The 25,043-nt window shown below is 56.7% G+C and overlaps 10 protein-coding genes across 10 annotated transcripts; 5 read left to right on the top strand and 5 right to left on the bottom strand.

Annotated features, from left to right (window-relative positions):
* Window positions 1–89: 89 nt before the first annotated feature.
* SCHCODRAFT_02508764 (uncharacterized protein) lies at window positions 90–8,608 on the bottom strand (the record flags this gene model as incomplete). Its single annotated transcript, XM_003030351.2, has 11 exons — window positions 90–671; window positions 718–2,299; window positions 2,353–2,451; window positions 3,069–3,370; window positions 3,419–3,591; window positions 3,640–5,025; window positions 5,077–5,169; window positions 5,860–5,917; window positions 6,040–6,294; window positions 6,337–7,062; window positions 7,112–8,608. The coding sequence occupies 11 exons, from the start codon at window positions 8,606–8,608 to the stop codon at window positions 90–92; spliced, it is 6,753 nt and encodes a 2,250-aa protein (XP_003030397.1).
* Window positions 8,609–8,830: 222 nt separating this feature from the next.
* Window positions 8,831–9,773, bottom strand: SCHCODRAFT_01038938 (uncharacterized protein). The gene is made up of 2 exons (XM_050340906.1): window positions 9,625–9,773; window positions 8,831–9,576 (listed from the first exon to the last, which is right to left on the bottom strand). The coding sequence occupies exons 1-2, from the start codon at window positions 9,766–9,768 to the stop codon at window positions 9,010–9,012; spliced, it is 711 nt and encodes a 236-aa protein (XP_050199373.1). The 5' UTR covers window positions 9,769–9,773; the 3' UTR covers window positions 8,831–9,009.
* A 1,016-nt stretch (window positions 9,774–10,789) lies between these two features.
* Window positions 10,790–12,021, bottom strand: SCHCODRAFT_02738395 (Pkinase-domain-containing protein; the record flags this gene model as incomplete). The annotated part of the gene is made up of 2 exons (XM_003030352.2): window positions 11,083–12,021; window positions 10,790–11,032 (listed from the first exon to the last, which is right to left on the bottom strand). The coding sequence occupies exons 1-2, from the start codon at window positions 11,857–11,859 to the stop codon at window positions 10,790–10,792; spliced, it is 1,020 nt and encodes a 339-aa protein (XP_003030398.1). The 5' UTR covers window positions 11,860–12,021.
* A 321-nt stretch (window positions 12,022–12,342) lies between these two features.
* Window positions 12,343–13,456, top strand: SCHCODRAFT_02508276 (Extradiol aromatic ring-opening dioxygenase; the record flags this gene model as incomplete). The annotated part of the gene is made up of 4 exons (XM_050343205.1): window positions 12,343–12,613; window positions 12,667–12,800; window positions 12,853–13,203; window positions 13,256–13,456. The coding sequence occupies 4 exons, from the start codon at window positions 12,343–12,345 to the stop codon at window positions 13,454–13,456; spliced, it is 957 nt and encodes a 318-aa protein (XP_050199372.1).
* A 231-nt stretch (window positions 13,457–13,687) lies between these two features.
* SCHCODRAFT_02632820 (uncharacterized protein) lies at window positions 13,688–14,793 on the top strand. The gene is made up of 2 exons (XM_003029944.2): window positions 13,688–14,267; window positions 14,316–14,793. Exons 1-2 carry the CDS (start codon window positions 13,810–13,812, stop codon window positions 14,638–14,640), a joined length of 783 nt encoding a protein of 260 aa, XP_003029990.1. The 5' UTR covers window positions 13,688–13,809; the 3' UTR covers window positions 14,641–14,793.
* Window positions 14,794–15,103: 310 nt separating this feature from the next.
* SCHCODRAFT_02632818 (uncharacterized protein) lies at window positions 15,104–17,354 on the top strand. Its single transcript, XM_003029945.2, has 9 exons — window positions 15,104–15,169; window positions 15,225–15,344; window positions 15,414–15,578; window positions 15,637–15,969; window positions 16,023–16,057; window positions 16,114–16,293; window positions 16,345–16,400; window positions 16,453–16,514; window positions 16,565–17,354. The coding sequence occupies exons 1-9, from the start codon at window positions 15,146–15,148 to the stop codon at window positions 17,246–17,248; spliced, it is 1,659 nt and encodes a 552-aa protein (XP_003029991.1). The 5' UTR covers window positions 15,104–15,145; the 3' UTR covers window positions 17,249–17,354.
* Window positions 17,355–17,571: 217 nt separating this feature from the next.
* Window positions 17,572–18,695, top strand: SCHCODRAFT_02632813 (uncharacterized protein). Its single transcript, XM_003029946.2, has 3 exons — window positions 17,572–17,624; window positions 17,682–18,506; window positions 18,562–18,695. Exon 2 carries the CDS (start codon window positions 17,819–17,821, stop codon window positions 18,452–18,454), a length of 636 nt encoding a protein of 211 aa, XP_003029992.1. The 5' UTR covers window positions 17,572–17,624; window positions 17,682–17,818; the 3' UTR covers window positions 18,455–18,506; window positions 18,562–18,695.
* Window positions 18,696–18,877: 182 nt separating this feature from the next.
* Window positions 18,878–20,814, top strand: SCHCODRAFT_02508594 (acid protease; the record flags this gene model as incomplete). The annotated part of the gene is made up of 11 exons (XM_050343212.1): window positions 18,878–19,051; window positions 19,098–19,577; window positions 19,628–19,891; window positions 19,947–20,015; window positions 20,068–20,139; window positions 20,195–20,260; window positions 20,308–20,344; window positions 20,398–20,490; window positions 20,537–20,623; window positions 20,673–20,693; window positions 20,744–20,814. The coding sequence occupies 11 exons, from the start codon at window positions 18,878–18,880 to the stop codon at window positions 20,812–20,814; spliced, it is 1,434 nt and encodes a 477-aa protein (XP_050199371.1).
* Window positions 20,815–20,965: 151 nt separating this feature from the next.
* Window positions 20,966–22,015, bottom strand: SCHCODRAFT_02703282 (PTPLA-domain-containing protein; the record flags this gene model as incomplete). Its single annotated transcript, XM_003030353.2, has 4 exons — window positions 20,966–21,045; window positions 21,095–21,389; window positions 21,449–21,900; window positions 21,961–22,015. The coding sequence occupies 4 exons, from the start codon at window positions 22,013–22,015 to the stop codon at window positions 20,966–20,968; spliced, it is 882 nt and encodes a 293-aa protein (XP_003030399.1).
* Window positions 22,016–22,261: 246 nt separating this feature from the next.
* Window positions 22,262–24,369, bottom strand: SCHCODRAFT_01156706 (uncharacterized protein; the record flags this gene model as incomplete). The annotated part of the gene is made up of 9 exons (XM_003030354.2): window positions 22,262–22,314; window positions 22,364–22,834; window positions 22,883–23,036; window positions 23,092–23,378; window positions 23,426–23,730; window positions 23,778–23,841; window positions 23,893–24,133; window positions 24,189–24,196; window positions 24,258–24,369. The coding sequence occupies 9 exons, from the start codon at window positions 24,367–24,369 to the stop codon at window positions 22,262–22,264; spliced, it is 1,695 nt and encodes a 564-aa protein (XP_003030400.1).
* Window positions 24,370–25,043: the final 674 nt, after the last annotated feature.

Below are 25,043 nucleotides of genomic sequence, written 5' to 3'. Positions count from 1 at the left end.
ATAACCTGAGCATCGAGCGAATGTAGACTGTCCTCCACGTAGGTGCTGGTCGCCAGTCTTGCTTCTTGTTCAGCGTTTGCGCAATGTGCCTAGGAATTGAGCCTGCGCCTCTTGGGACCACCACTTGACGTTGCTTTCGTACGTTTCCTCTTATTCGGCGGCGCGGCGGTTGAAGATTCGTCCGAGGTGAGCGTTCGATCAGGACCTTGAACCGTGTCGGGTGCTGGACCATGCGAAGAGGATTGAGCTCGTTGTAGCTCTGGCGATTGCTGGGCCACTATGTACTTGGCGATAATATCAAGCACATCCTCATGCGTCACGCAGTCCTTATCCTTTGGGCACCATATCGCTTGGCGCAGGTCACAAACGCAGTCCTTCAGGTCGTCGAAGTACGGGTGGAAGTTCTCGTCCAGAAAGACACGGAAGTCCTTTCGGGACTTGGCACATACGTCGTTCCACTTGCGCTGGCCGATCTCCTTCAAGTCGCCCTTGGACCACTGACCCACCAGGGAGTTGCGCCAGTCGTAGCCCCTGCGCCTCGTGCACGATGGGCCGGCGTAGTATGTACAGATCCACATCAGCACGTAGAAGAACGCTTCCAAATCATGGTGGGCAGCGTGTGGCGCGCTAGGGTCCGTTTGAAGGACCAACGACATGAATGGTGCTGTGCCCTGTGAAGCGTCAACCTCAAACCAGCGGCGCACACGAAGGACTCACTGTACGGTAGCCAATTGGCGCTGTACTTCGGGGTCCTCTGACGAAGGCCGCGCAGTCCCAGTCAATGAGAAGGCCTCGCCGTATCCGTTCGTCCGCGTTCTTCGATCGCAGCATGATATTTTGCTCGCTGATGTCGCAATGCAATGCTTTCTTCTCCGTAAATGACCTGTAGTGGGCTTCGGCGGTGGTCAGTGACACGATGGGAGACATTCGACGGGACTGACCTTCGACGGCATCGCGAAAACCAGACAAGAGCTCTTCCTTCGACGTGAAGTCGCACAGCGGCCTTGCGTATGGCTGGGTGACGAGACGATGCAAGTGCATGTATCCTATAGCCATAAGCTCATCTTTCCGTCCTTGACTGATCAGCCCCTGGCGAAAGCTGTCGGTCGAGATGTAAGTCTCTTCCTCGACATCGGTGACGACCTCATGCGCTATGAGACTGGGAATGCCGTCGATGTCACCTGCAAGTTTCAGGAAAGAAGCCTCACTCGAGCGCCCGGCGCGTCGCCAGCTGCTCTTGATGATGTAGTCCTCCTCTTCATCCGGCTTGCGACAACGCCAACAGATTGTACCGGCCCCGCGAACACATTTGCTGGAGAAAAGTTGCTCCACGATTTCGTACTCGACTTCGTCGACGGTGATGATACGCTTTCCTGCTTCGCGCAATTCTATAGTGGGGTCACGGCCTAGAGGTACGCCGTCCAGGAGCGATAGGGAGCAGAGGACGCGGACGAGGATCCCCGCCTGCCGGTGCACCTTGTAAACCAAGGATTGTACTCGGCCCGCGCGGTCATGTATGACCACAGAGTATTCGTCTCCAGCAAACGCGACGCCGACATGATAAAGACAGTTGTCTTGCGCAGCGAAGACGTTCGCTGCGCTCCTAGATAGGCGCCGCACGACGTCGGGCATGAGATTGGCAGTGTCGGCGACTTGAACGTCACAGAGGACGTTTTTCCAGCGCATATCAGAACCGACTTCGGTCAGGACAACACCGTAGACCGGAGCATATTTGCCATCAGGTAGGCGGCGCTTGCTTCGTGTCGTGTACCACCGCCGCTCTTCACGAGGTAGAGTAGCGCCTTCCCGCGCCATGGCTTTACGGTAGTAGTCGTATATTTCGTTCAAGAAAACAGCCACTTGATGTTCGCGTTGCCCGTCCGAGAGTGTACGTGCCATGCGAGGGTAGCGCGCCCATCGAAACGCTTTGTGATCGTAGAGTCTTCGCGGCATATTGAGGAAGGTGGAGTGCGGGTAGAGATTTCCATGAGAGGTGATGACACCAGTCACTCCAATAACACCCCATAGAGCCGTCTTCTCCAACTCCAAGGCGTCGTCCCCGTCGACCTCGATGGAATTGGCGATGTTGAGTATCGGAGCGGGGCAAATGGAGGAAAGATGGCGATGAAAGGCGGGACAGTAGGAGGAGTGGGATGAGGAGGTGGTGGCGCCAGGCGCAGTAGCGCGCTCTGCACGCCGTTTGGCAAGCAGTCTTGGGCTCCGGCGTGAGTGAGTGGCGTCCGGAGGATTCTTGTTCTTCACGATGTGGTCGCGCCATATCTCCTTGATCGACGGCATACTGTACGGGTACCACAGTAAGGATTTATCGATTAGAAGGACATAATGACACACTTGAAGGAGATGAAGGCAATCAGATTCCTTGCGGTATCAACGATGCAGAACGCGGGTGCGAAAAGCCAGTGGCACGTCCAAGGGGGGTCGGATGGTTGACTTGAGAGGCAGGATTAAGAAGAGTTGTTCGTATCCGCGAAGCCCAGAACGACGATGGTGGTGAAGAGTAACTACGGTCGCTTTGTTCAGTCCTTGGACAAGGGCGCGACGTGACAGATTATGCCTGTGACGTTTATTATGTGACAACACGGTGGTGGCCCAGTACTTGTAAGGATGACTTACGATCTTTACATGGTCGGTATACGATCATGCAGCAAACACATGAAGGATAGTAATAAACTCATAGAAACTTTCTATCTCTTTGACACGGATATCGTATCAGTGACTGTATGCCGCAACTTGTTTATTCGATTAATATATGCCGTCGTATAAGTATCCGCTGAAGGCTCTGCAAGCAATGCGTCTACTTAACGAGTACGTAGTAGTCCTTGCCTCCGACCTCGCTCTCGCCGAGATCACATTCATCATCGGAAGTCTCTTCGGTCAACGCCCGAGGTCCGAGAGGCAGGCGACCCCATTACTCATGTCGATTGCGGAGTAGAGGACGACGACGCTTGTCTGGTCGCTGAGCGCATGCATGTACCTCGAGGATATTGAGGATGTCTTTATGCGTGGCTCCCTCGTCGGTAAATAAGATAGCATGTCGTATCTCGCACACGCAGTCCTTTAGATCGTCGAAATAAGGATCGAAGGTGTTGTCCAGGAAGGCGCGAAACTGGGGCAGCGGCTGGAACATGATGTCCCGCTTGAGTTTTCCGACAGTCGTAGGGTCGCCCGAGAACCACTGGCCCATGGGAAATTGATATGGGTCGAAGCCAGGTTGTCTATCGCTCATGGGCCCCGCATAGCTCGTGCAGATCCACATGAGAACGTAGAGGAATGACTCGAGATCGTGTATGGGCCAGTGGGGAACGTTTGGGCAGAGCAAGAGTGTGAAGGACATGAACGGCAATGTACCCTATGCGATCGTCAGCCATTGCGATTGCATGAAGTAGGTCAAGCTCACGAGATGTTGGCCTGCGGCCGAAGTGCGTTGCGGTCCGTGGATGTCAGTGGCAGAGTCGAGGTCGATGAGGAGCCCGCGACGCAGCCGTCCCTGAGGCTGGGCACGCAGCATGACATTATATTCGCTGATATCGTTGTGGAGTATGCCTCGCTCTGCGAATAGAACGAGATGTGCTATCAGATCGTTAGCTCTTGAGCATGAGTCGGAGAGGATATGCTTACCTGCGACAGCATCTCGAATGGCGGAAAGTAGCTCCTCCTTCGAGCTGAAATCTGCCAAGGGAATGGCGAATGGTTGCATGACCAGTCGATGGAGATGGAGGACGTCGATATCGCGCAGCTCTTCTTGTCTACTCGGTCGGCGTAGAGTTGCTCGAAAGAGGTCTGTAGACCTGGCTTTCCCCTCCGCATCAACCACGACTTCGTGGTCGACAAGGGTGGGAATCCCATCAACGCCCTGAGCCTGCTCGAGGAACGTAATCTCGGTCTCCTCGCGTCTAATATCGACCCAGGTGCTCTTGATCACATAGTCATCGTCACTGCCCTGTTTGCGACAGCGCCAGCAGACAGTACCACGGCCTCGAAGGTGGTTGCTTATGAAGAGACGCTCCACGATCTCGTATTCGATCCCGTTGACGAAAAGAAGGCGTGTGCCATCAGGACGCGTGAGGATCGCAGGGTCTCGGCCAAGGCGTATCGAGTCCAGGAGCGTAAGGGCCACTACCATGCGAACGAGGAGGTGGCCATGCCTGTGCACGTGTCGCGTTTCGCACTGAACGCGGCCAGCACGATCGTGCATGACAACAGCAAAGGCGTCCCCGGCGAAAGCAAGACCGACGTAGTAGAGACAGTCGTCCTGAGTAGCGAAGACATAAGCAGCGGTGGTCGACAGTCTTCGCACAGCATCGGGGAGGGGATCTTCGCCGCTGGCTACCTGTACGTCGCACAAGACGTTGGACCACTCCACATCAGAGTTCGATTCGACAAGGACAGCCCCGAACATGGAAACCCTATCGCCATTGGATTGGGCGGGCAACGTACGTGTGGGAAGCCATCTGCGTTCTTCGACGCGGAGAGGCATGCCCTTCTCTGCCAGCGCCTCGCGACAATGGTCGTGGATACCATTCAGGAAGGCTGCAACCAGTCGCTCGCGCTCCCCGTCAGGGTATACGCGTGACGGGTCAGGGTACCCCGTCCAACGCCTCGTCTTCTTGTCGAAGTACTTCAGCGGCATATCTCGAAAGATAAGGCTAGGTGGGCTCGGGAATAGGGTCGGCGGAGTGAGAACATGGAAGAAGTTTGGAACATCGCGCAGGGCAGTTCGCTCCAAGTTTAGCGCATCATGCAGGTCGGCATTGGCGGGGGCCAATAGATCGTGGATATCCATAGGCTGATGAACAGGTGGCGGTGTAATGTTGGAGGTAGAAAGCGACGAGGAAGACAAGGATACGGACAGTGTATCATTTGGAGAGTCGTACGTGGCGACCTTCTCTGATTTCGACCTTTGCTTGAACCTGGGGCTTTTGCGAGGCTTATGAGGCATATAGCCGGTCTTGCTCTTCGTCGGCCAAACTTGCGCTAATTGATGCTTGGCCGGCATATATATAGCTATAGAGATGGTCAGAGTCTGATGTATAGATAGATGGCATGGTCACGCACCCCGTAGTCTGCAGTGGCGAGATTGATTTTGTCTGCGACCCTGCTCCCGGAGAATGAAGCGGGCGTGGTAGCTGAGGAGAGTAATCGTCGAGCCTGGATAAGAGGGTGATATTGTCGTGCCGCTGTGGCAATTAAGTTGCGAGACGATCTTTCCAAGAGGCGATGATGGAGGTCGAATCCAAGACGTGATGTGAGCGGGTTACAAAATCCACGCGTCGCAAAGCGTGGCTGTCACATGATCGTTTCAACCTTGTTGACAACGGTTTGCAATGCAACTGTGCACTGTTATATAGATGATATCTGCAGACACGATGCCGCTGCACCCCCATGTGTATCATATCCCGGAATGAATGCCAGGATCTCTCAGCTCGCAGCCGCCTGCAACGCTGCTAGTGTGCGCTGGTGATGCGACGAACCCGCATCGTCCGACAACATGTCTGGGCCGCTGCTGTCATTCGCTGTCGTCTCCAAGCTTTCATTGGATGTCGGCGACCTTGCCCTCCCCGCTCACTGCCGCTGAGGCTTCACATGAGTCGTAGCTAATAAGGGACTCGGGAAGCGAGCAGCGTTCCGAACGCCCGCATGACGAGCCTGCCTGGCCTTCGCAAAATCGCAAAATCGCAAAACTATAAGTCACAACTGTATCGCTGCAGTCACACGCTTGAAGATGTACTCATACACTAGAGCCCCCTTCACCTTCCCATACATACAAATGTATCTACTTATGCTGTCGTTTGACTTTTGGCTTCGACAGCGTGCCAGACGTATCCTCCGCCGCCTGACAATCAGGACAGAGCCAGTCGTCCGCAGCGTCTTCGACGGCCTCCGGCGGGGCACAGGACTTGCAGAGCAAACATATTGTCAGCAGCACAGGTCGGGAACTCAGACATCCAGGCGGTGAGCAGCATTCCGATTCGGCGGTGCACCGAATAGTCTTGGAGATGGGGAATTCTCGAGGCATACTTCGCAAGTATGCAGGCCATTGACGAGTATGGCGTCGAGCGAGGCATTCTGCGCTTCGTTCTTGCGTTTTCGCGATGGTAGACGGCGGGTCGCAGCCGGGGTGAATACGACCGCCAGTAAAGCTATGAGTACAGGTATTGCCTCTGCTGGCGTAGGTACAGCCGACGTAGTTGAGACGGTGCCAGAAGAACGACTCGAGAGTGTCTCGTTGGGTTGTCCGCGATTCGGTCCATTGTAAAGTACAGATGAGGGATACTGTCAAGCACACAATCTTCGTCTCTTCGGATCTTCCCATACCGTGTTCGTCGTTGACCGCCTCTTGCCCCGTTGACCGTCGCATGTATGGATTGATTCATCTAGGCCGCCGTACAAAATCCTGTTGAAGGGGGCCACCTTAGGTTGTACATGCGCCGTCGCGCCCCCGTGCGGCGAATCACTAGGTCGGCCGTTGCCGTCAATAACGTCATTCCCACTGAGTCGGGACTCAGCGTCGTCGCCGTGAGGACCGTCCAATGTCTCCTCGGACAGCGTCTGGATCGCCCACTTGGGGTCCGACGTCCACCAGGAGGGGGGCTCCTCCTCCTTCCGCGGCTGTTTGATTAACACAGGTCGGCGACGCTTGTCTTGCGGCTGCTGAGCGCAGGCGTGCAGCTCAAGGATATCGAGGATGTCTTCGTGCGTCGTATCCTCCGCGTTAAAGAGGATAGCGCGTCGGATCTCGCATACACAGTCCTTCAGATCGTCGAAGTAAGGATCGAAAGTGTCGTCCAGGAAGGCGCGGAATTTCGATGGTGGCTGGTACATAATCTCCTCTTTCAGTTTGCCAACTTCGGTGGGGTCGCCGGAGAACAGGCCCATGGGTGATTGGAATGGATCAAAGCCGGTCCGTCTAGCGCTCATGGGCCCTGCGTAGCTCGTGCAGATCCACATGAGAACATAGAGGAATGATTCGAGATCGTGGATAGGCAGGTGGGGCAGACCAGGATAGAGCAAGAGGGAGCAGGACATGAACGGCAATGTGCCCTGTGAGCTCGTTAGTCACTGAACTCCATGAACAGTAGGTCTAGCTCACGAGATGGTGACCGGCGCACGCCACACCTGACGGTTGACTGATGTAGGTAGCAGAATCGAGGTCGATAAGGAGCCCTCGACGGAGCCGTCCCGAAACTTGGGCGCGTAACATGATGTTGTTTTCACTGATGTCGTTGTGCAGTATACCCCTCTCATGGCAAAGGACCAGATGCGCTGCAACGTCGTCAGGTCCTGACTGCGCAGCGATTTGGATACACTTACCTGCGACGGCGTCTCGTATAGCGCTGAGCAATTCCTCCTTGGAACTGAAGTCTGATAAGGGACGAGCGAGCGGCTGCATGACTAGTCTTTGAAGTCGGAGAACGTCTATGCCGTGCAGCTCATGCTGCCTACTCGACCGTCGGAGCGATGCGCGGAATAGATCCGTAGACCTTGGTTTTCCTTGCGCGTCAACCACGAGTTCGTGGTCAACTAGCGTAGGAATCCCATCGACGCCCTGAGCTTGCTCGAGGAATGACACCTCCGATTCTTCGCAATTGACGTTGACCCATGTGCTCTTGACGACATATTCCTCGTCGCTACCTGGCCTACGACAACGCCAGCAGACAGTTCCACGGCCGCGGATAGGGTAGCTGTTGAACAGGCGTTCCAGAATCTCGTACTCGACGCCGTTGACGTGGAGCACACGCGTGCCTCCAGGACGCATGATGATCGCTGGATCACGGCCAAGGCGGGTCGTTGTCAGAGTCATGGCCAACACAAGGCGGACGAGGAGGACGCCATGCTTGTGCACATGACGCGTGTAGCACTGGACGCGACCAGCACGATCATGAACGACAACAGTGAATGAGTCGCCGGCGAATGCGAGGCCAACGTGGTAGATACAGTCATCCTGTGTGGCGAAGACGTATGCGGCGGTCGTCGACAACTTCCGCACGGCAGCAGGGATGAGATCGTCGCTGCCGGCTACCTGCAGGTCGCACATGACATTAGACCATGCGACACCCGAGCTCGACTCAACAAGGACAGCGCCGGTTATGGTTGGGCCGTCATTGGGGTTGGTAGGCGAGGTGCGCGTGGCAAACCACCTTCGTTCTTCATCGGGAAGACGAACACCTTGGTTTGTCAAAACCTCGCGACAGTGGTCGTGTATATCGTCCAGAAATGCTGCAACGAGTTGCTCGCGTTCGTCGTCGGGGTATGCACCAGACAGATCAGGATACCCTTTCCAACGTCTCTTTTGTGCGTCGTAAAGCCTTTGCGGTAGCTTGTAGAATATTCGGTTGGGAGGGAATGGAAGAGAGATCGGCGAAGCCAGGGCTTCGAAGAGGTCTCCAACGTCACGCAAGGCTGATCCTTCCAAGTCAAGGGCGTCATGTAGGTCGGCATTTGTGGGGGCTGAGAGAGCGCGCATGGGCATTGATCGATGACTGAGCGGCGGTGTTACGTGGGTGGCCGACGAGAACGAGGAAGACGAGGATGCAGATCCGGTATCGCTGGAGGAGCCATCCGCGGCGTCCTGCTTTGGCATCGACATGTTCTTGGGCCTGGCGCTTCGACGAGGTTGAGCAGACACAGAGCCGTCCTGAGTCTTCGTCGACCGTCCCTGTGCAGCCTGCTTTCTTTTTGGCAGGCTTTTCTGTAACGGTGTTCAGTGATGGAGGTCGATGCTAAAACGCGTCCATTGTCCATGCCTGTGTCACATGATGGCATTTGTCACGCATCGCGTGGTCTGACGTCACGCGACTATCCTCAAGGCGAATGGGAACCTCCGCTATTCACATATAGTATAGCAACTACGCCTTAGAAGATACGAATACTGCGAGCTCTCGATGCAACTGTGCGCTAATATACAAGTGATAACTGTCTAGTGTAAGTCAGAGACGGTACTACTGTACCGACATGGGTATCCTGTCCGGTGGTGAATGCCAAAACCTCTCAACTCGCAGCCGCCTGCAACGCTGCCAGTATGCGCTGGTGATGCGACGAACCCGCATCGTCCGACGACATGTCCGGGCCGCTACTGTCGTCCTCAGCCGCTTCCCAATCGCCACCTTCCTCTTCAATGATGTCCTCGAACGCGCTGTCCAGCACGTTACTCAGCCCCGTCTCTACCACCGACAGCCATTGCCCTAGCTCCTCAATCGTGCGCGCGAGCTCAGAGTGTGTGCTCCCATCTCGTACGAGCGCCGTGTAATCTAGCGGTCGTACTGGTGGACCATTACCGAGCGACTGGATGGAAGTGATGGATGAGTTTGATGGCCTATGTCCGTGTCGTCTGAATTCTGGCGGAGGCGAGCTCGTGCGAGGAAGACCAAGAGTGAATGAGGCGCCCGACGCGACTGCTGCTTCGCGAAAAGAATCGTAGCCCGCCGTAGCAACTGCGGTGCCTAGAGAACTAGCCGGGGGTGGTGCGTACGACCTTGAATTGCTCATGGCGGCGGAGGGCGATGGAGGCAGCAGATCTGATATGCCCAGTCGATGTTCTGACGAGAGGGACGGTATCTGGATCTCCGTCAGCATGGTCGAACAATCCTGCAAGGCAGTGCCCACCTTCAGAACATCCTTCAGTCCCGGCGTTCCAAGGGAGTCCTTCTGACTAGAATCGCTCCCACTCCTATTCCGGCCATTTGGCGTCGCTGCATACGGTCGCACAGGCGGCACCAACGGGATATCCTCCAGACTCGACTGCCCCATCAATAAAGGCTTCGGACCACTTTTCACAATAATATCCTGCGCCGCCGTCGCTGACCGCGTCCGTGCCATACTGGGTGGCGTTATCGGTGCCCCATCCCGCGCGCGTCGCAATGTGTCGAGCGAGTACGTCGCTTGATGCGCCCCGGGCGTAAGGCTGGCCGCACTATAGCTTGAGCTACTTGCACTCGCGCTCGCATGTGTAGGGCTCGTCCGCGCATGTTTCTGCAGCTGGAGAGGGGTGACCGCAGGTGCGCCGGCAGACAGAACCTTCTGCGCGGCGGGAAACTGAAAGGTCGCTGGTGCACCGAGGCCTTCGCCGGTGCTCTGCGAGCGCCGCCGGCGCATCGGTCGCGGTCCCACTACGGTGTCGCCTTTCGAAGGATCCGAATGGTTGCTGCTGGACCCTGATCCGGAGGGATCAGGGCTGCTGAGGTCGAGGGATTCGGACGACGACGGGATCTCAATGTTTGGAGGACCGCGAGCACGATGGTCTCGGAATGAGCGAGCTGTGACCGTCTGTCCCGAAGAAACTGATGTACGCGCGTCGTCGAAAGTGCCTACACTAGCGCGCTCTCCGCCATCTTCAGACAGCTGTCGCAGCCGAGAATGTGGTCTAGCAGTCGCGCCCGACGCAGCAGATGGGCCTTCCATCTCTTCCGGGCTTTCGGTCAACATCGAAGGCCGCGTGAGCTCCGGTACGCTTCCAAGCTTCGCGCGTCCTTTGGGAGGGAAAGAAAACTCGGCTGGTTTCGATAAAGCATCGGTGCGGACGTCAAGGGTTGCCGCTCGCTTCGCGCCGTGTCGTTCACGATGAGGGGGAGGGGTGGGTAGTGTTGGCGGTGGTGGCGGAGGGTCGGGGGTGTCATCGCCGAAGATGGCGCGCAAGGAAGATGGGACGGTGGAGGGCATAGGACGGACAGTCGGGTCTGCTTCAGGGATGGGCGCCATGACCACGGTATCCTCGTCGTTCGCTGACATGTACTGCGACATCCGTCCCCTGACGGTTTCGAATTCCCAAGCATTAGAATCTCTCGTAGCTCGGCCGAAGTTCTGAAGACTTGTGTATATTGTCAGTGACGAGGCTATGGCAGTCAGACAGGACATACTCCTCCTGCTCGGCGGCTTCCCATGCCATAGGTTGCGCCAAACTTTCGCGAGGCGCTGCGCGCTGCACGCGACCGAGTAACTCCTTGAGTATCGTCAAGGGCACCTTCTGCGTGGACTTGATCCACTTCGTCTTCAGGAGCTCTTCTGCCGTCGCGCGCTATAAGGAGCATAAATGTGTTGTCCTGATGTGCAGGATGGCCTACGCACCTCGCTCGGAACCTCCTTCAGGCACATAGCCATGAAGTCTCGCAGCTCCTTGCTCCCGTCACTCTCGGGCAGCGTGGGGGGCTTCACACGGGGGATGAGGTCCATCGCCTGGTGCGGATTGAGATGCGAATGAGGCGGGTGTCCCATTATCATCTCGTACACCATGATGCCCAGACTCCAGATGTCCGCCGTCGTATCGTAGCTCGCGACGCTTCCAAGCAGCTCCGGTGCCATGAAGAGGGGAGTGCCGATCATCGTGTTGCGCTTGCTATTCGCCGACTGCATGAGCGCAGACACGCCGAAATCGCAGATCATGACATTGCAGGCGGAGGTGATGAGCACGTTCGCAGCCTTGATGTCGCGGTGGATGACGGGGACGCGGTGGAGGTAGGCCAGGGCGATGAGGACCTCGCGGACGATGACGGCGACGAAGCGTTCCTCCAGTTTCTTGTCCTTGCTGGCCTGCATGATCGAGTACACCGACCCGCCCTCGGCGAGCTCCATGACAATCCAGGCGCGGGGCCCGTCCATATGGCAGCCATAGTACTTGGTGATGTTGGGAGCATCCCGAAGAGCGGTCAGCAGCGCGACCTCGCGCTGGATGTCGCCGATGTCGTCCTCGCCCTGTCCCTCGGCGGCCTCGAAGTCAATGATCTTGAGGGCTACGATGTTCCCGGTCGGTATATGGACTCCCTTGTACACCGCCCCATAGGCGCCCTTGCCCACCCGCTCGAGGCGCTTGTATAGCTGGTGCACGGACTGCTGCGGGGGCGGCATCGTCGTCGTCGTCGAACCCCCGTCGCCTCAGCTGGCGGTCTGATCACGTGGCAGATATTCGTATAAGTCACTGCGAACATGTCATGATCCCCCTCCCTGACAGTCTGCTTACCAGTCGCTCACCTTCGTTCTGACCAGAATACAGCCACTTTCAATGATTGTCCAGACCAGTGTCCCCTCGCTGGACAGTCCTACTTCTCGTCATATCCTCAGTGCCGCCTTTGCCCCTTATCAATCTCGCGTCAGCCTCGTCATGAGCCTGACGCGATGGAAGGTCATAAATACGGCAGCCCTCGGACATAACCCTCGCTGCCACCGCACTGTATGCAATTTCGCCTCTTCTCTGGTTTAACATCGCTTGCCATCGCTGTTACGCTGGCTGCTCTTGCTATCCTCATCAAACCATTCCCTAAGATCCCTTCACTGTTTACTCCCCCGCTCAAATCGAACATGGCGACAACTGGTACCGGGGATATCGCCACCATGCAGGCCAAATGGCGTGCACAACTGGACGCCCTTCCCAGCAACCCAGAGTCGATACCTGCATTTTTCTTCGGCCATGGCTCGCCAATGCTCGCATTTCCCGAGAACACGCGTGCCGTCTTCGGAGGTCCTACCATGTTTCAATGGGCGGGTCCTCGCGGTCCTCTAGCCGCGTTCCTCAAAGACTTTGGCCCGACCCTACTGAAGAAGTACAACCCGAAGGCGATCGTTGTCTTCAGTGCGCATTGGGAGACTTATGGCGAACGTCTAGGTGTGTATTCCTCAGTGTATATATTGTGCGCCCGTGGAAGACTCATCTCAGAGTAGTCACCGACTACGGCGATGAAAACCCACTACTCATGGATTACTATGGATTCCAGCCGGAACTGTACGAGCTGAAGTTCAAGTCGCGCGGTGATTCCACTCTTGCAGCACGGATAGTCGAGCTTTACACCAAGGTCGATCGCCTCTGTTCACGACCTTAGCTTTCATTACTGACGATGCCCATAGGCCGGTCAGAAAGCTCGCACGACACCCAAGGTGGAACCCCGCGGCGAGGATGGACGCGGTTATCCCGGCCCTGGTCTCGACCACGGCGTCTTCGTTCCCTTCCGCCTTATGTTCGGCGAACAGCTCGGTGTACCTGTCGTCCAGGTGTCCATTGACGGCAGCCTGAGTCCACAAAAGAACTGGGCCGTAGGCGAGGTAGTGTCCCAGCTCCGGCGCGAAGGCATCCTTGTCCTCTCTGGTGGCCTCACCGCGCACAACCTACGCGATATCGCCTCGTTCTCGCCACAGTCGGCGAAGCCAGTTCATCTCGAGTTCAATGAGGCGATACACAAGGCTGTCGGCATTACGGATGTGAGTCCTCGGACCTTCTGCGATGGAATGGCGCGTCTGAAACCCTTTTCAGCCCGAGCAGCGACGAAAGGCGATGATGAATCTTGTTAACCATCCGGGCTTCCGCGCGTCGCAACCTCGTGAGGATCACTTTGTGCCGCTATACGTTGCTGCTGGGGCTGGGGCGGATGAGGGTGCAGTGAGGGTGATAAGCGATATTTACGGGGCCCCTACCTTTGCTTTCGGGTCCCCTGCTTCTCTAGGGCTTAACTGACGGACAAGCACTTCTCGTTTGGCATGAACCAATATATGATGTACGAAAACGTAGAGAAAGACGGTGTGTTGCTTTGGCCGATACTGAGACGATGGCCGGGCGCGCTGCGGGAAGATGGGTATATTAGGTGTTCGGTATGAGCACTACGCCGAACGTCAGCGCCGTGGTTCGGGGCAGAGGCGAGTGTGACACGGAACGAAAGCAAGAGTTGTGTCACGTAAGCGTGACTTTCTTACTCAGCTTCTGACTAATCGTTCGGGGGCGCGTCCAGAGTAATGCTTGGATTTCAGCAGCAACCGCCGGCGAACCATGGCGTTCACCAACTCCCCACACATCCCGCACCGACAGACGACATGGGTCAGCAGCAACAACAGCCGCCACAGCCCGTAGTCGCGCACCAACAACAACCCCAGCCCACACCTTCCCAGCCTCCTCCTGCCCCCACGCGGGGACGGAAGCGCAAGTCCCCGCCGAGCAAGGATCAGGGCCAACAGCAGCCACCGCCACCCCCAGGCGCCGTCATGACCGCACCTATGCCTGTTCCCCTCCCACCACACATGATCGCCCATCTCCCCGGTCCCCTCCCTCCTGGCTTCGTCTATGCGCCCTCCGACTTTACGCCCGGCGGTATGCCGCAGCAGCAGAATGGCGCGTCCAGTCCAGAGGACGGATCGGTGCAGCTCGAGGTGCAGGTGGAGGTCCCGGTGGACGGGCAGCAGCAGAATCGCGCTCAAGGCCGCCAGCTCAGCACGAGCAAGCGGGCCGAGCAGAACCGCAAGGCCCAGCGCGCATTCCGCGAGCGCCGTGACCAGTGAGTGGGATGTATCGCGTTCCAATCTGTGCTAAACCTCCCGCCCAGACATGTCAAGGCACTTGAGTCCCGCTCGCAGCTCCTGGACGCTGCCCTCGCCTCCGCGGATGAGGCGAATCGCCGATGGGAGGAGTGTCGCACGCTCGTTGACCAACTGCGCGTGGAGAACGCTGCGTTGCGTGCCGCGCTGAGTCAGGCGCAAATGCTGCCGCCGGGCGCAACCATTGTCGTCGGACCGCACGACCAGCAGCAGCAACAGCAACAACATCCGCAGCAGCAGCCCCAGGACCCTCAGTCCGTAGCCCAGGACGAACAGGACAACGACCCTGTTATACGCTCGCAGCCGGTACGGGAGGATGGCGAGCATGCATGACCCGTTCTTCGCAATGTTGTACAATTAAGTTCAGTCTCGTGGATTGTTTGGCAGTCGAATGCAATGTTAGGGTTTCTTGTTCACCTCGCGTCTGCTTGACAAGTACATGAGATATCCAGGATCGCACTCGCAAGCTCGAGCCAGAGAGTCCCGCCGTACGTTCAGTCCGGTGAGTTGCCGTGCCGTTCGTCCTACGTCAGCGGTAATACTCAAAGCCAGACCTACTCGTGCCGGTGCGAATACGATGGTCTCCGGCCTGTATACAGTATATGGCAACAATCTCAAGCAACAATATCCAGCAAACGGAAGTCGGCATTCAGCGCCATACAGTTGCCGTTCGCGTTGCGCGTTCAAGAAGTTGCCGACCTCCGTCGTCGTACGGCGAGTCCTCTGCCAAATGTTCGCCACCGAGTAGACTGTGGGTATAAAAGCACACTCACCATGGCCACGAGCCACACCAAAGCCATCGTATCGTCTAATCGTTACAACTCCTTGAACAACATCTATGCCTGCAGTGGACGTCCTCATAGTAAGTCCCCTGTTATGGCGAAGGATGCACTCCCTAATCTTTCCTTTCTCCATAGGTTGGCGCCGGGCCTTCCGGTCTAGTTGCAGCGCTTGCACTAGCGCAGAACGGGATATCCGTGCGCATCATCGACAAGCTAGCTGAACCTCGCGTCGGCCAGAAAGGTCCCGCCATACAGGTGCGTATGCACCGTCTCCCGACTTCCTCCTTTCTCTTAGTATCGATTCAATGTTTATCCATGTCCCAGCCCCGAACGCTAGAGTTATACAAGCTCCTCGGCGTGCTCGACGACATTTTAGAGCGCGCTCGCTTCGCGCAGCCCATCGTTCACTACAAGCTCCCGGGTGGCACCGAAGTCGCACGCGAATTCAACATGTTCCCGTGGACAGACCCGACGCCTGATTGCCCCTACGTTAGTACCTCTGTCTCTCATGTGCTGCATATACTCACTTGACCCCTTGCCCTCGTAGCCCAACCCCCTCATGCTCGGCCAGGACCGCCACGAAGAAATCCTCCGCGCCCATCTCCAGCGCTACGGCATCGAAGTCGAGTGGGCTACGGAGCTCGTCGACTTCACGCAGGATGGCAGCAAGGTGCACGTCCGCATCTCCAAAGGCGACATCACAGGCATTTCGAAAGGCGGCATCACCGAGGAGCTGGATGTCAGCTACCTCGTCGGCGCGGACGGTGGGCACAGCAAAGTCCGCAAAACGCTCGGGCTGAACTTTGCGGGGGAAACTCGGGAGCTGGATAAGATGCTTGCTGGCGATATTGTTGTCAAGCCTCCTGGGCTTGCGCGCGATGTGAGTGGCCATATACTTGATCTCTCTCTCGACTGACCTCTCTCTGTCGATAGAAATGGCACGCCTGGGGCGATCCGCAGACCAAGGTGTAAGTATAGGACACCTTCAAGACTCTTCCCTTCATTGAAATCGACTTCCCGGCAGCCTTGGTCTGCGTCCTTGCGAATCCCCGGATGACGACAAACTCGCTATCCTCGTTACTGGCAAAGACGTCGACTACGGGAAGACCACCTGGAGCAGCGAAGACTTCGCCAAGCTGTTCCACGAGATCACTGGTCGAACCGATGTCCAATTCGGTGAAACCATCGGTCTGACTGTCTGGAGGTAAGACCGACTTCCGTGATGTATAGAACGCTAACGCTGAGTACTGCACAGGCCCAACATTCGCATGATTGACCAATTCAGCGTCGGACGGGTCTTCATCGTAGGAGGTTAGCCTCCAAGTTGACGCGCGGTCGCCTGCAAATGCTGACAAGCGAGTAGATGCGGCGCATACTCATAGCCCTACTGGAGGCCAGGGCATGAATTCTTCCGTACAGGACGCGGTATGAGCCTACCCTACTCATTTCTTGATAAACACTCAATCCCGATTTAGGCGAACCTTGCCTGGAAGCTCGCCCTCTTACTCCAGGGTCATGCATCCCCCACGCTCCTGGAGTCCTACCCCGCTGAGCGCGTCCCCGTCATCCGCGAAATGCTCGAACGCACGACTCGACTCCTCGATCGCACGATGCGGCCCGGCGAGGACACCGACGAAGCCTGGCACCGTCGCGGTCCGCTCCACATGCTCGGAATCCACTACCGCTGGAGCCACATCGTCGTGGACGAGCGCCGTATTCCTCCCTCTGTCGATGAGCGTCAGAGCGCGTATGCGGGAAGTGAAGGCTTGTGCGCAGGCGATCGCGCGCCTGATGCCCCCGTCGAGGGCGATGTGGCGCGACTTTTCGACCTGTTCAAGTTCACGCGCCATACCGCGCTGGTATTTTCTGCGGACCAGGATTTCATTGACAAGGTCATCGACGCTGTCGACAAGCTTCCCGCAGGCCTGTGCGATCTGGCCATCGTGCGTCCCCGGGGAATCTCGCCGGAGACATTCGCGAAGTACAAGGCAGCGAAGGTCTTTATGGACAAGGATGGCGAAGCGTACAGGGTCTACGAAGTATCAGACGGTAACCCCACGGTCTTTGTCGTCCGACCTGATGGAGTCGTCGGCGCTGTCGTCAAGAACGGGGAAGGCGTCGGGAAATACTTCAGCAAGCTGGTAAATGTTGTCGGTTGATGGACATGGCATCACCCTCGCAGTATTTCGCTTGGCAAGTCCTTCACAATATCCCGCGATGCGCGCGGGAGCACACTATGAATCGAAATATAAATCACTGCTCTTATCAACCTCGGGTGCTACTTAAAGCTGTGGACGGACATAAGTTCTCGAAGTTGAACATCGGAACATGCCGATGCACGTGAGGGCCATGCATGGGGCTTCGGATGACGGGCCGCGTGCCTTTGCACCCGCTCTCAACGGTCCGCTTCCTCCTCACTAGCGATGATCTATACGCTCGTCGAGCGAGATGCCATTCAGCACATGTATGGTGCGATCAGGCCGTCCGACTGTCTTCGCTGCACCGGAAGCAGCGTGGAAGAGAGATAGAACGCAGGTGAGACCATCATAGTCCGCGATAGACTAAGCTGATCATCGCACGCCACCTCCCCAGTGGTTCTCGCTCCCCTACCCTGACGGACGATAAGAATTGGATAAGGAGATGGACCGGCACCCCTTTTCTTGCGCGTCGGCTTGTCCTCGCACCACCATCGCCTCGCAGCGCACCCTCCAAGCCCTGACGCCTTCAAGATGCTGGACCTCGAGCGCCGCCAGTCCATCGTCTCCGACATCGCCGCGTCGGTCTACGACGGAGAGATCAGCAAGATGAAGGCGGAAGCGAGCATTGCCAGCGCGGCCAGCGCCGCTGCGGCGACGATCACGTCGCCCATCGTGTCCATCTTCCCCGTTACGCAGACGGTGGGCGGCAGCGTCGAAGTGGACGTCGCGACCGTGACCGTACGCCCTACGGCTTCGGGGACCAACGCGGCGTCCAGCAGTGCGCATCACGGACTGGACGGTGGCAAGAAGGCCGGTATCGCAGTTGGCTCCGCGGTGGGCGCGATCATCCTGGCGCTTCTTGTTCTACTGCTCTGGCGCAGGAAGGCAGTACGTTCGCCGGAGCACTGGCGCAACCGGGCGCACGCCTGGCAGAATCTGGAGGGGAAGCGCGCTGTTCCTACGCAAGGGAGCTCGAGCCCGTACCCCGTCGATATCAAGAAGCCTCTTGACCTCGAAATTGGGGAAGTGGCACCTCATCCCGACTTGAACCAGGCGCCCATCTTCATGAAGGTCCCTCGTCGCCCCGCGCCCTCGGCCGACGTGCCTTCCCATAGACGCAGCGATAGTGGTGCCTCCGCCGTAACCCTCACTAAAGAGGTCGTGTAAGGTCGTCTGTTGTTGGAATATGAAGGGTGAATATAGAATATCTCATCTTCCGGTGAGTCTCCTGTCTTCTTGAATTCCGAGACTGCTGCTGAATATGGCAACTCAAGGGAACATGACGCCTCAGTCTTGCTACGACCTATCACGTTTTCCTCCCCTCTTCTCTACCTGATCTGTGTGTATACTTTGGAATTCCTCGAGGTTATTGATGTCATTTATGTCCGGAAGTGGCCGAGAAGCAGCGAACTTAGCGGGATGACGCTTGCTTACTCTCTGTTGACAGCCTCGGGGTTCCGAGGCTTAGTGTCAAGCTGGCGTCCCGACGCGCAGTCACGCGTATAAAGGCAAGCAGCAGCGGATCTGCTTCATTCCCTTCTTTTCCCCTACTTTCATCTGCCTGGCGCAGCCTTTATCTTAATCCTAAAAATGTTGCCCGTCGCTTTCGTCCTGCTCTCGCTCTTGGCTGCTGGTCAGCCCTCGCTCGCCTCGCCTTTGCCTGGTCCTGCCCACGGTAATCCGCTCGCCCTCAGCCGCCGCGGTATGAGGCAATCCCCCGCCGGCAACACGACGAAGATTCCGCTGTTCGACGATCAGTTTGTGGTGCGTTCGACTACCTGCCCTCGGACCATCCAACTCACAACGATAGGCTCGAGAACTGCACAACGTGCTGTCCAAGTACAAGAAGGCCCCTGATGCCCTTCAAGGCATCAATCTCGCGCCCGAACGCAACCTCGACTCGCCGCTTGATGTCAGCGCAAACGTTACCGCGGGCACCACGAACATCGATCCCAATGCCGTTGGAGGTCCCAACGCCGATGCTCAGGAGGCGCCCCTTCTCTCTGGGCCGCAGCCTCCTGTCAACGTCGTCACAGGCTCCGCTACATCAGGACACCTTCCTCTCAAGGATTTTATGTCCGGGTCGCTCGACTTGCTTTACTACGGGCCCATCGGCATTGGCACGCCCGCTCAGAGGTTGACTGTCGATATCGATACCGGCTCTGCAGACCTCTGGGTCCCCGTCGACTGTGACAACTGCCAGGGAGGCGACTCTGCCCGACGCCAATTCGATAAGTCGGCGAGCTCGACGTACATTGCTGGGAACAATCAGGAAGTCACCATCAATTATGTGCGCTTCGTCTCACTCCTAAATGGAGGCCCAAGCTGACTGGAGGACAGGGCTCGGGTAGCGTCAGCGGCGTCGTTGCCTCTGACATGGTCACCATCGCCGGGCTCCACATCGAGAAGCAGACCTTTCTGGCTGTCAACTCGGAGTCTGATGACTTCAACTCGCTTCCAAGCGATGGACTCATCGGACTGGCGTTCCCCAGCATCGCGCAGACGAAGCAGCCGACAGTTCTCGAGAACTTGTATGTGCAAGGTCAGATTAAGACGCCCACGTTCAGCGTCCATCTTGAGCGTGGCCATGAGCAAGGATCAGAGGTATGTCGACGGTACATTACGCTCTGGCAAGTGGCTCACCTAATATCTCATCAAGCTCTGCCTCGGATGCTATGATTCCAGTAAAGCGACAGGTCCAACCACTTGGGTACCGATCAATACAAGGGTGCGCGCGTCGTCGTATCTCCCTTGCAATTCGCGCTGAATGTTGCGTATAGACGTACTGGACCGTACCGATGGACGGTATCGGTGCCAACACGGGGCACTCCACCCCAACGGACATCTATGCCGTGAGTCGGGTGGCTCTCGAACGCTCATGCTCTCCCTGACGCTCATCATTTCAAGGCCATCGACACCGGCACCACGCTGATTTACTTGCCCGGCGGTGTAGCCGCCAAGTTCTACGCAATGGTAAGCCTGACCGGACAGACGCTGTTCACGCGCTTATCACCTTTCAGATCAATGGGTCCAAGCCCGCACCCCAATACGGGCCAGGTAAGGACGCGCAACATATCCGGTTCACCGTCAGCACTAATGTATGCTTGCAGAATACTTCACGTATCCGTGCAACTCGAAGCTTGACATCAACTTCATCTTCAACGGCCAGAGCTTCTCGATGAATCAGTATGACTTCAACTTGGGTAAGTCGGACTGCAAGTCCCAGTTCGCTGCCTCCCTGACTTTCAGTAGGTCGTACAGGCGTGAACTCCCCGGATTGCGTTGGCGGTATCATCGCGATGGGCAGCGACTTCCCGTCGAATCTTGCCATCATCGGTGCGTTCACGTTCTGCAGGCTTAAAAATGGACTAACCAATTTGTGCAGGCGACGAGTTCCTCAAGTCATGTACGTTTGCCTACCGTATGTTTATTGCTGCATGCTGACGCGACCTTCAGGGTACACGACCTTCGATTTCTCCTCTCATGGGCGGGTGGGTTTCGCGCCCAGCATCAACAACCGGCATTAATACAGACGAGCGTGCCATAGGGCAATTATGCATTTATGAACACATTTCTACACGCTTCCTTTATGATCCTCTCATGCCCTATACTATGCGATAGTAATGTACTGTTAACCAAGACGTCGAATCATCATCGATGTGCTTTGTGACGCAGCCCTTAGTTATCCTTGAGTTTACGACCGCCGCCAAGCACCTTACGGCGCTGGCCCATCATGTACGTGAAGAGAACATACAACGCTGTACATGGGGTCAGATGCATGTTTTGCAGAGGCAAGGAAGCGCGTACCTGGTGCCCAGACGAGGACCATGATGCCTCGCAGGTAATCCATGAAGCCCCACGCTCCCTGGTACCATGATCGGAATCCCGGGACAGGAGAGGAGTTGGGCAAGGAGATCCAAGTCAAGAACCATTCCGAACCCGCCCCTATGGGGTAGAGGACGTAGAATGCGGAATACCGGATCCAGACGAGCCATTGGGGTGGCTGCAGGCCGAGGAGGTTGAACGTGTAGAAGGAGTAGCGGATGATCTCCGAGAACGACCACGCGATAATCATGGACGCGAACGCGGGATTAGCACGCGCCTGAAATGGAAAGGTGAAGCATTAGCGTGGATCTCGCGAACGCCAGCCACCACACGCACCGTCGCCGATTGCTCCACCACTGCCCACACGAGGAGCAGCCTGCTCGTCACTTGCATCGCGGTCGTCGGGAGCGAGCTGCGCACAAGGCCGAGCGCGACGTGCGCGACCTCGAGCACGGCGAAGGACTGCACAAGCGCAACCTGCGGGCCGACGCGTCCGTACACGGTGGCCATGCGCGCGACAGGCGCCTGCAGGAATCCAGGTAGCCACCACCGGCTGTGCGCCTTCGTCGCCGAGCTTGCGGATCGGAGGAATGACGCGGAGGACGAGAGAAGCTTGCCCACATAGGTCGACGCGGTGACGGGGCCGGAGGAGGCTACTTGCGCCGCGCGCCCGTCTATGTTGGTTATGTGGATGAGGGCGAAGACGAGAACATATGCCCACGCGAGCCCCGAGGCGACGTTGTAGAAAATAAGGTACTTGTTCGCAAGATCGTTCTTCGTGGCAGGGCCTAGGGGAAGGCGCGCCTTGGTAGGTACACGCACACGGTCCACAAACTTCTCTCACGCACTAGTTTTAGTGTTCCCCCTGGAAGAGGACGACCTGGTTGTCGCTTTAGAGGACATGGCCGGTCAGAGGGGAGGGGGGAGTCGGTTCGTGAAGTGTCGTGAACGTCGCGGAAAAGATGTCGGCCACCGTCACGAACGCGTTATTTGATGTGACCGACGCCTGATGGTTGCCATTTCCGCAAACAGAAAACAAAGGCCTCGGTGAGTCATAATGCCATTAATTTACAGTTCTATTGCAGGAGGAATACACGGCGGAAAGCTGTACGGAATGCTCTTCAGGTCATGCTGATTATCTTCTATTCATCACGAGGAAGAAGCGGCTGTGAACAGTTGTCTAACTTTGTCGATCCGGTCTCCTGCGAACGATGTGAGCTTGGATGCCAGAGACAAATGAACCCAGCTCACCAAGCAACGGTATGCTTCTTGATACAGGTTCTATGATCGCGAGCGCCGAGTGCATCAGCCTTGACAGCTCATCCGCTGCAGCTCTCTCGCTGCCACCCGCACGGCCGCGAGATGCCTCACGTAGTCGCATCAGCTCTCCGGCCACTACATACGCAGCAAGCAGCCATATAGACCCCATCATTGGATCTACGATGCGCATCTCGGATATCGCAAGCCGCGATGGGAAGGAGAAGATCTCCTTGGCGGCCATGAGCATCTTTTGTCCCGATTGTGGATTGGCCAGCGCAACAGGCCGATGCAGCTGGATGCAGGCTGCGTAGACGGTACCATGGGCAGCCAGCAGGGCGCGCTGCTCACCGAGATCCCTTGAGCCAAAGAAGGGTGGAAGGTCGCGCCGCGCAAGTCTGGCCATGATCGTGTCGAGGGAATTGAGGGTTGCCACAAAAGTCGCGAGTCGCTGCTGTGGCATATCTGAAGAACATGTCAGAAGAAAAATCAGGAGAGCAGTTTGTCGCCTACTTGGCCGATAGGATTTTCCGAGTAAGAAGGCCCTCTCCCATAGGATGGCCGCTTTGGCGTGCACGGTTAGAATGCTAGGCGATCGTGTACCATCGACGCCACGAAGAAAATTCTCCACTGTCAGGCTGCTAGTCATAGTGGGGAGAAGGCGACCCTGATTCAAACGCATGATGAGTATACGAGCGATGCTTACAGAACAAATGCCTCACTTGCGTGTAGTCACTCCTGCAGAGAGGCCATGGCGTATCAACTTGGCTTTCCGGTCTGTCGCTGGGAATAGGTAAACTTGATGATTCGCCCATGGCAACGGTCCATTCCTTGTCGCGGGAAACGATGGTCCAAAAAGCAATTATACGCTCTCCTTCTTCTACTGGATCAACTGCACATGGCATTCGCAGATCGCTGTTCCCAATAGTGGCGGGGCGCGACGTCCGTGTTTTATGTAGACCGCACGCTAAGATGACAGCGGCGACTGCACTGAGGCGTTGCCTAGCTTCTGAGGCAGAGTTAGCAAGGCGCTGGCGACGGGTTGGAAAGGCTTACCTAGGAATCGTCCGTTGATGATATAGTAATGCGCCAGAAGAATCTCCGCCTGGATGTAATGCATCACGTCTTGAGGTCGCCTACTAGCCAACGCGTGCGCTGTTTGCGACGTTGCACGAGAAAGCATATGGGGTACGAGGGGAAGAAGAGAGGAAACCCGCAGAGCGGAGGCGGCGCAAAGGCACATGCAGGTGATCAAGGCAGAGGATCGTCCGGCTTGTATATCCGGTAGGACAGCAGACCGAAAGCGGGACTCGTCGAGGAAGAAACCGAAGTTAGCGGCGTATGGCAGGAATGTATGAACCCTATCTGGTGTCAACGCCAATATGCATTCAGAATCAAAGCGACGTACAGATACTGCACCACGCTGGCAGGCGGTTCGTCCGACGCCCACCAATTCGAGGAAGAAGCACGATCTGTCCCAGAAAAATGAGCTTCTGACTGCGGAATATAATGGCGCAACTGACCAAGAATACGAGGATACCCGGGAGGGTTGGCAGCTGTCGCCGTTGCGTACGGATCGTGCAAGGTAATCTCCGCTGTCGGACCGGAGCGCGAGGACTGAAGCTGCTGCAGACGTTGCTCAAGCGCTTGGATATTCTGCTCAAGGACTCGCGCAGGCGATGGGCCCGAATCTGTATACTCGCATTCCTCAGACCTATTGTGGCGCTCGCATTGCGCGCAGATAGGACGGCGACCGTCGCATTTCTGAGAGCAGGTGATTCAGTACTACGATACGAGTGATTGAAGGGAGCGGGCGTACAATACGTCCTGGGTAAACATCGTCGTTAGCCTGGAGGGTGACAGGATATGGTATGGGAAGGAAACATACTTTGACGGCAGGTGAGGCAAGCGTGTCCTCTAGTACCTCTTCGCCCATCTCCAGGGAACATAGGACTACCGATGCGCTCGGGAGGTGGGTTAGGTGTACTAGGACGGCTCATGTTGAAAGGTTGGTATCAAGGTTGCCGCTCACCGTGTAGACCATATACTACTTATATGAGGCGGCCTATAACACAGTGCCGGCGTCTTTGTCGCGCGAAGGGCGCATCAATGCCAAAGTCAGCCATATGCGAAGAGCGACAGGCACACAGTCTGTGGCGTTGCATTCCTGCAAGCCGCGGAGCCGTCATGTAGGTATTCTTGCGATATTGCCAGGTGCTCCTCAGGCAAAGCGGTTACCAAGCGACCTGGGCTGTGAAGCATCAATAGAATTCCAAGATGAGGGGTGGGGCGAAGGTGGGTTGCCCCCCTTGCCGCGAGAGGTCCGAATGCACTGGACGGAAATCGCCCGCGACGTAGTTTGTGTTTCCGACTGCGCGCTATACTTCTCGCGCATCTTCTGCTCCAGTGAAGACGGAGGAGTTCCTCCTCCGATACTGTATAGTTGTACAGACCATAGCAGGTGTGTTGCAACACCATGGCGGTTCATCTTGCTGCCAGTTGGTCTCGACTTTGGAGCAAGTTGTTCCTGCGCAGAAAGCGCTCTCTTTTGAGACTCGTCATTGACTTTGGGAGAGACAGTAGAGCGGCAATGCGGGGAGAACGTCAAGTGTATCATGCGCTACGAATGAGCTGCCGGAACTGCGATGTGGTGGTGGTTGATGGTGCACTTGCA

Source organism: Schizophyllum commune (genome assembly GCF_000143185.2).
Source record: "Schizophyllum commune H4-8 unplaced genomic scaffold SCHCOscaffold_8, whole genome shotgun sequence".
NCBI classification, from domain to species: domain Eukaryota; kingdom Fungi; phylum Basidiomycota; class Agaricomycetes; order Agaricales; family Schizophyllaceae; genus Schizophyllum; species Schizophyllum commune.
This window is presented reverse-complemented; position numbering and strand designations above follow the sequence as displayed.

What these genes read in the sequence shown, in the direction of transcription:
- SCHCODRAFT_02632813 (XM_003029946.2), top strand. Translation starts at nt 17,819, where the DNA reads ATGCTGGACCTCGAGCGCCGCCAGTCCATCGTCTCCGACATCGCCGCG.
- SCHCODRAFT_02632818 (XM_003029945.2), top strand. Translation starts at nt 15,146, where the DNA reads ATGCCTGCAGTGGACGTCCTCATA. An exon ending in CGACGCCTGATTGCCCCTAC is followed by an intron (nt 15,579 to 15,636) that starts GTTAGTACCTCT and finishes TTGCCCTCGTAG; the next exon opens with CCCAACCCCCTCATGCTCGG. An exon ending in ATCGGTCTGACTGTCTGGAG is followed by an intron (nt 16,294 to 16,344) that starts GTAAGACCGACT and finishes AGTACTGCACAG; the next exon opens with GCCCAACATTCGCATGATTG.
- SCHCODRAFT_01038938 (XM_050340906.1), bottom strand. Translation starts at nt 9,768, where the DNA reads ATGGGGCAGTCGAGTCTGGAGGATATCCCGTTGGTGCCGCCTGTGCGA. An exon ending in GACTGAAGGATGTTCTGAAG is followed by an intron (nt 9,577 to 9,624) that starts GTGGGCACTGCC and finishes ACGGAGATCCAG; the next exon opens with ATACCGTCCCTCTCGTCAGA.
- SCHCODRAFT_02632820 (XM_003029944.2), top strand. Translation starts at nt 13,810, where the DNA reads ATGGGTCAGCAGCAACAACAGCCGCCACAGCCCGTAGTCGCGCACCAA. An exon ending in TTCCGCGAGCGCCGTGACCA is followed by an intron (nt 14,268 to 14,315) that starts GTGAGTGGGATG and finishes CCTCCCGCCCAG; the next exon opens with ACATGTCAAGGCACTTGAGT.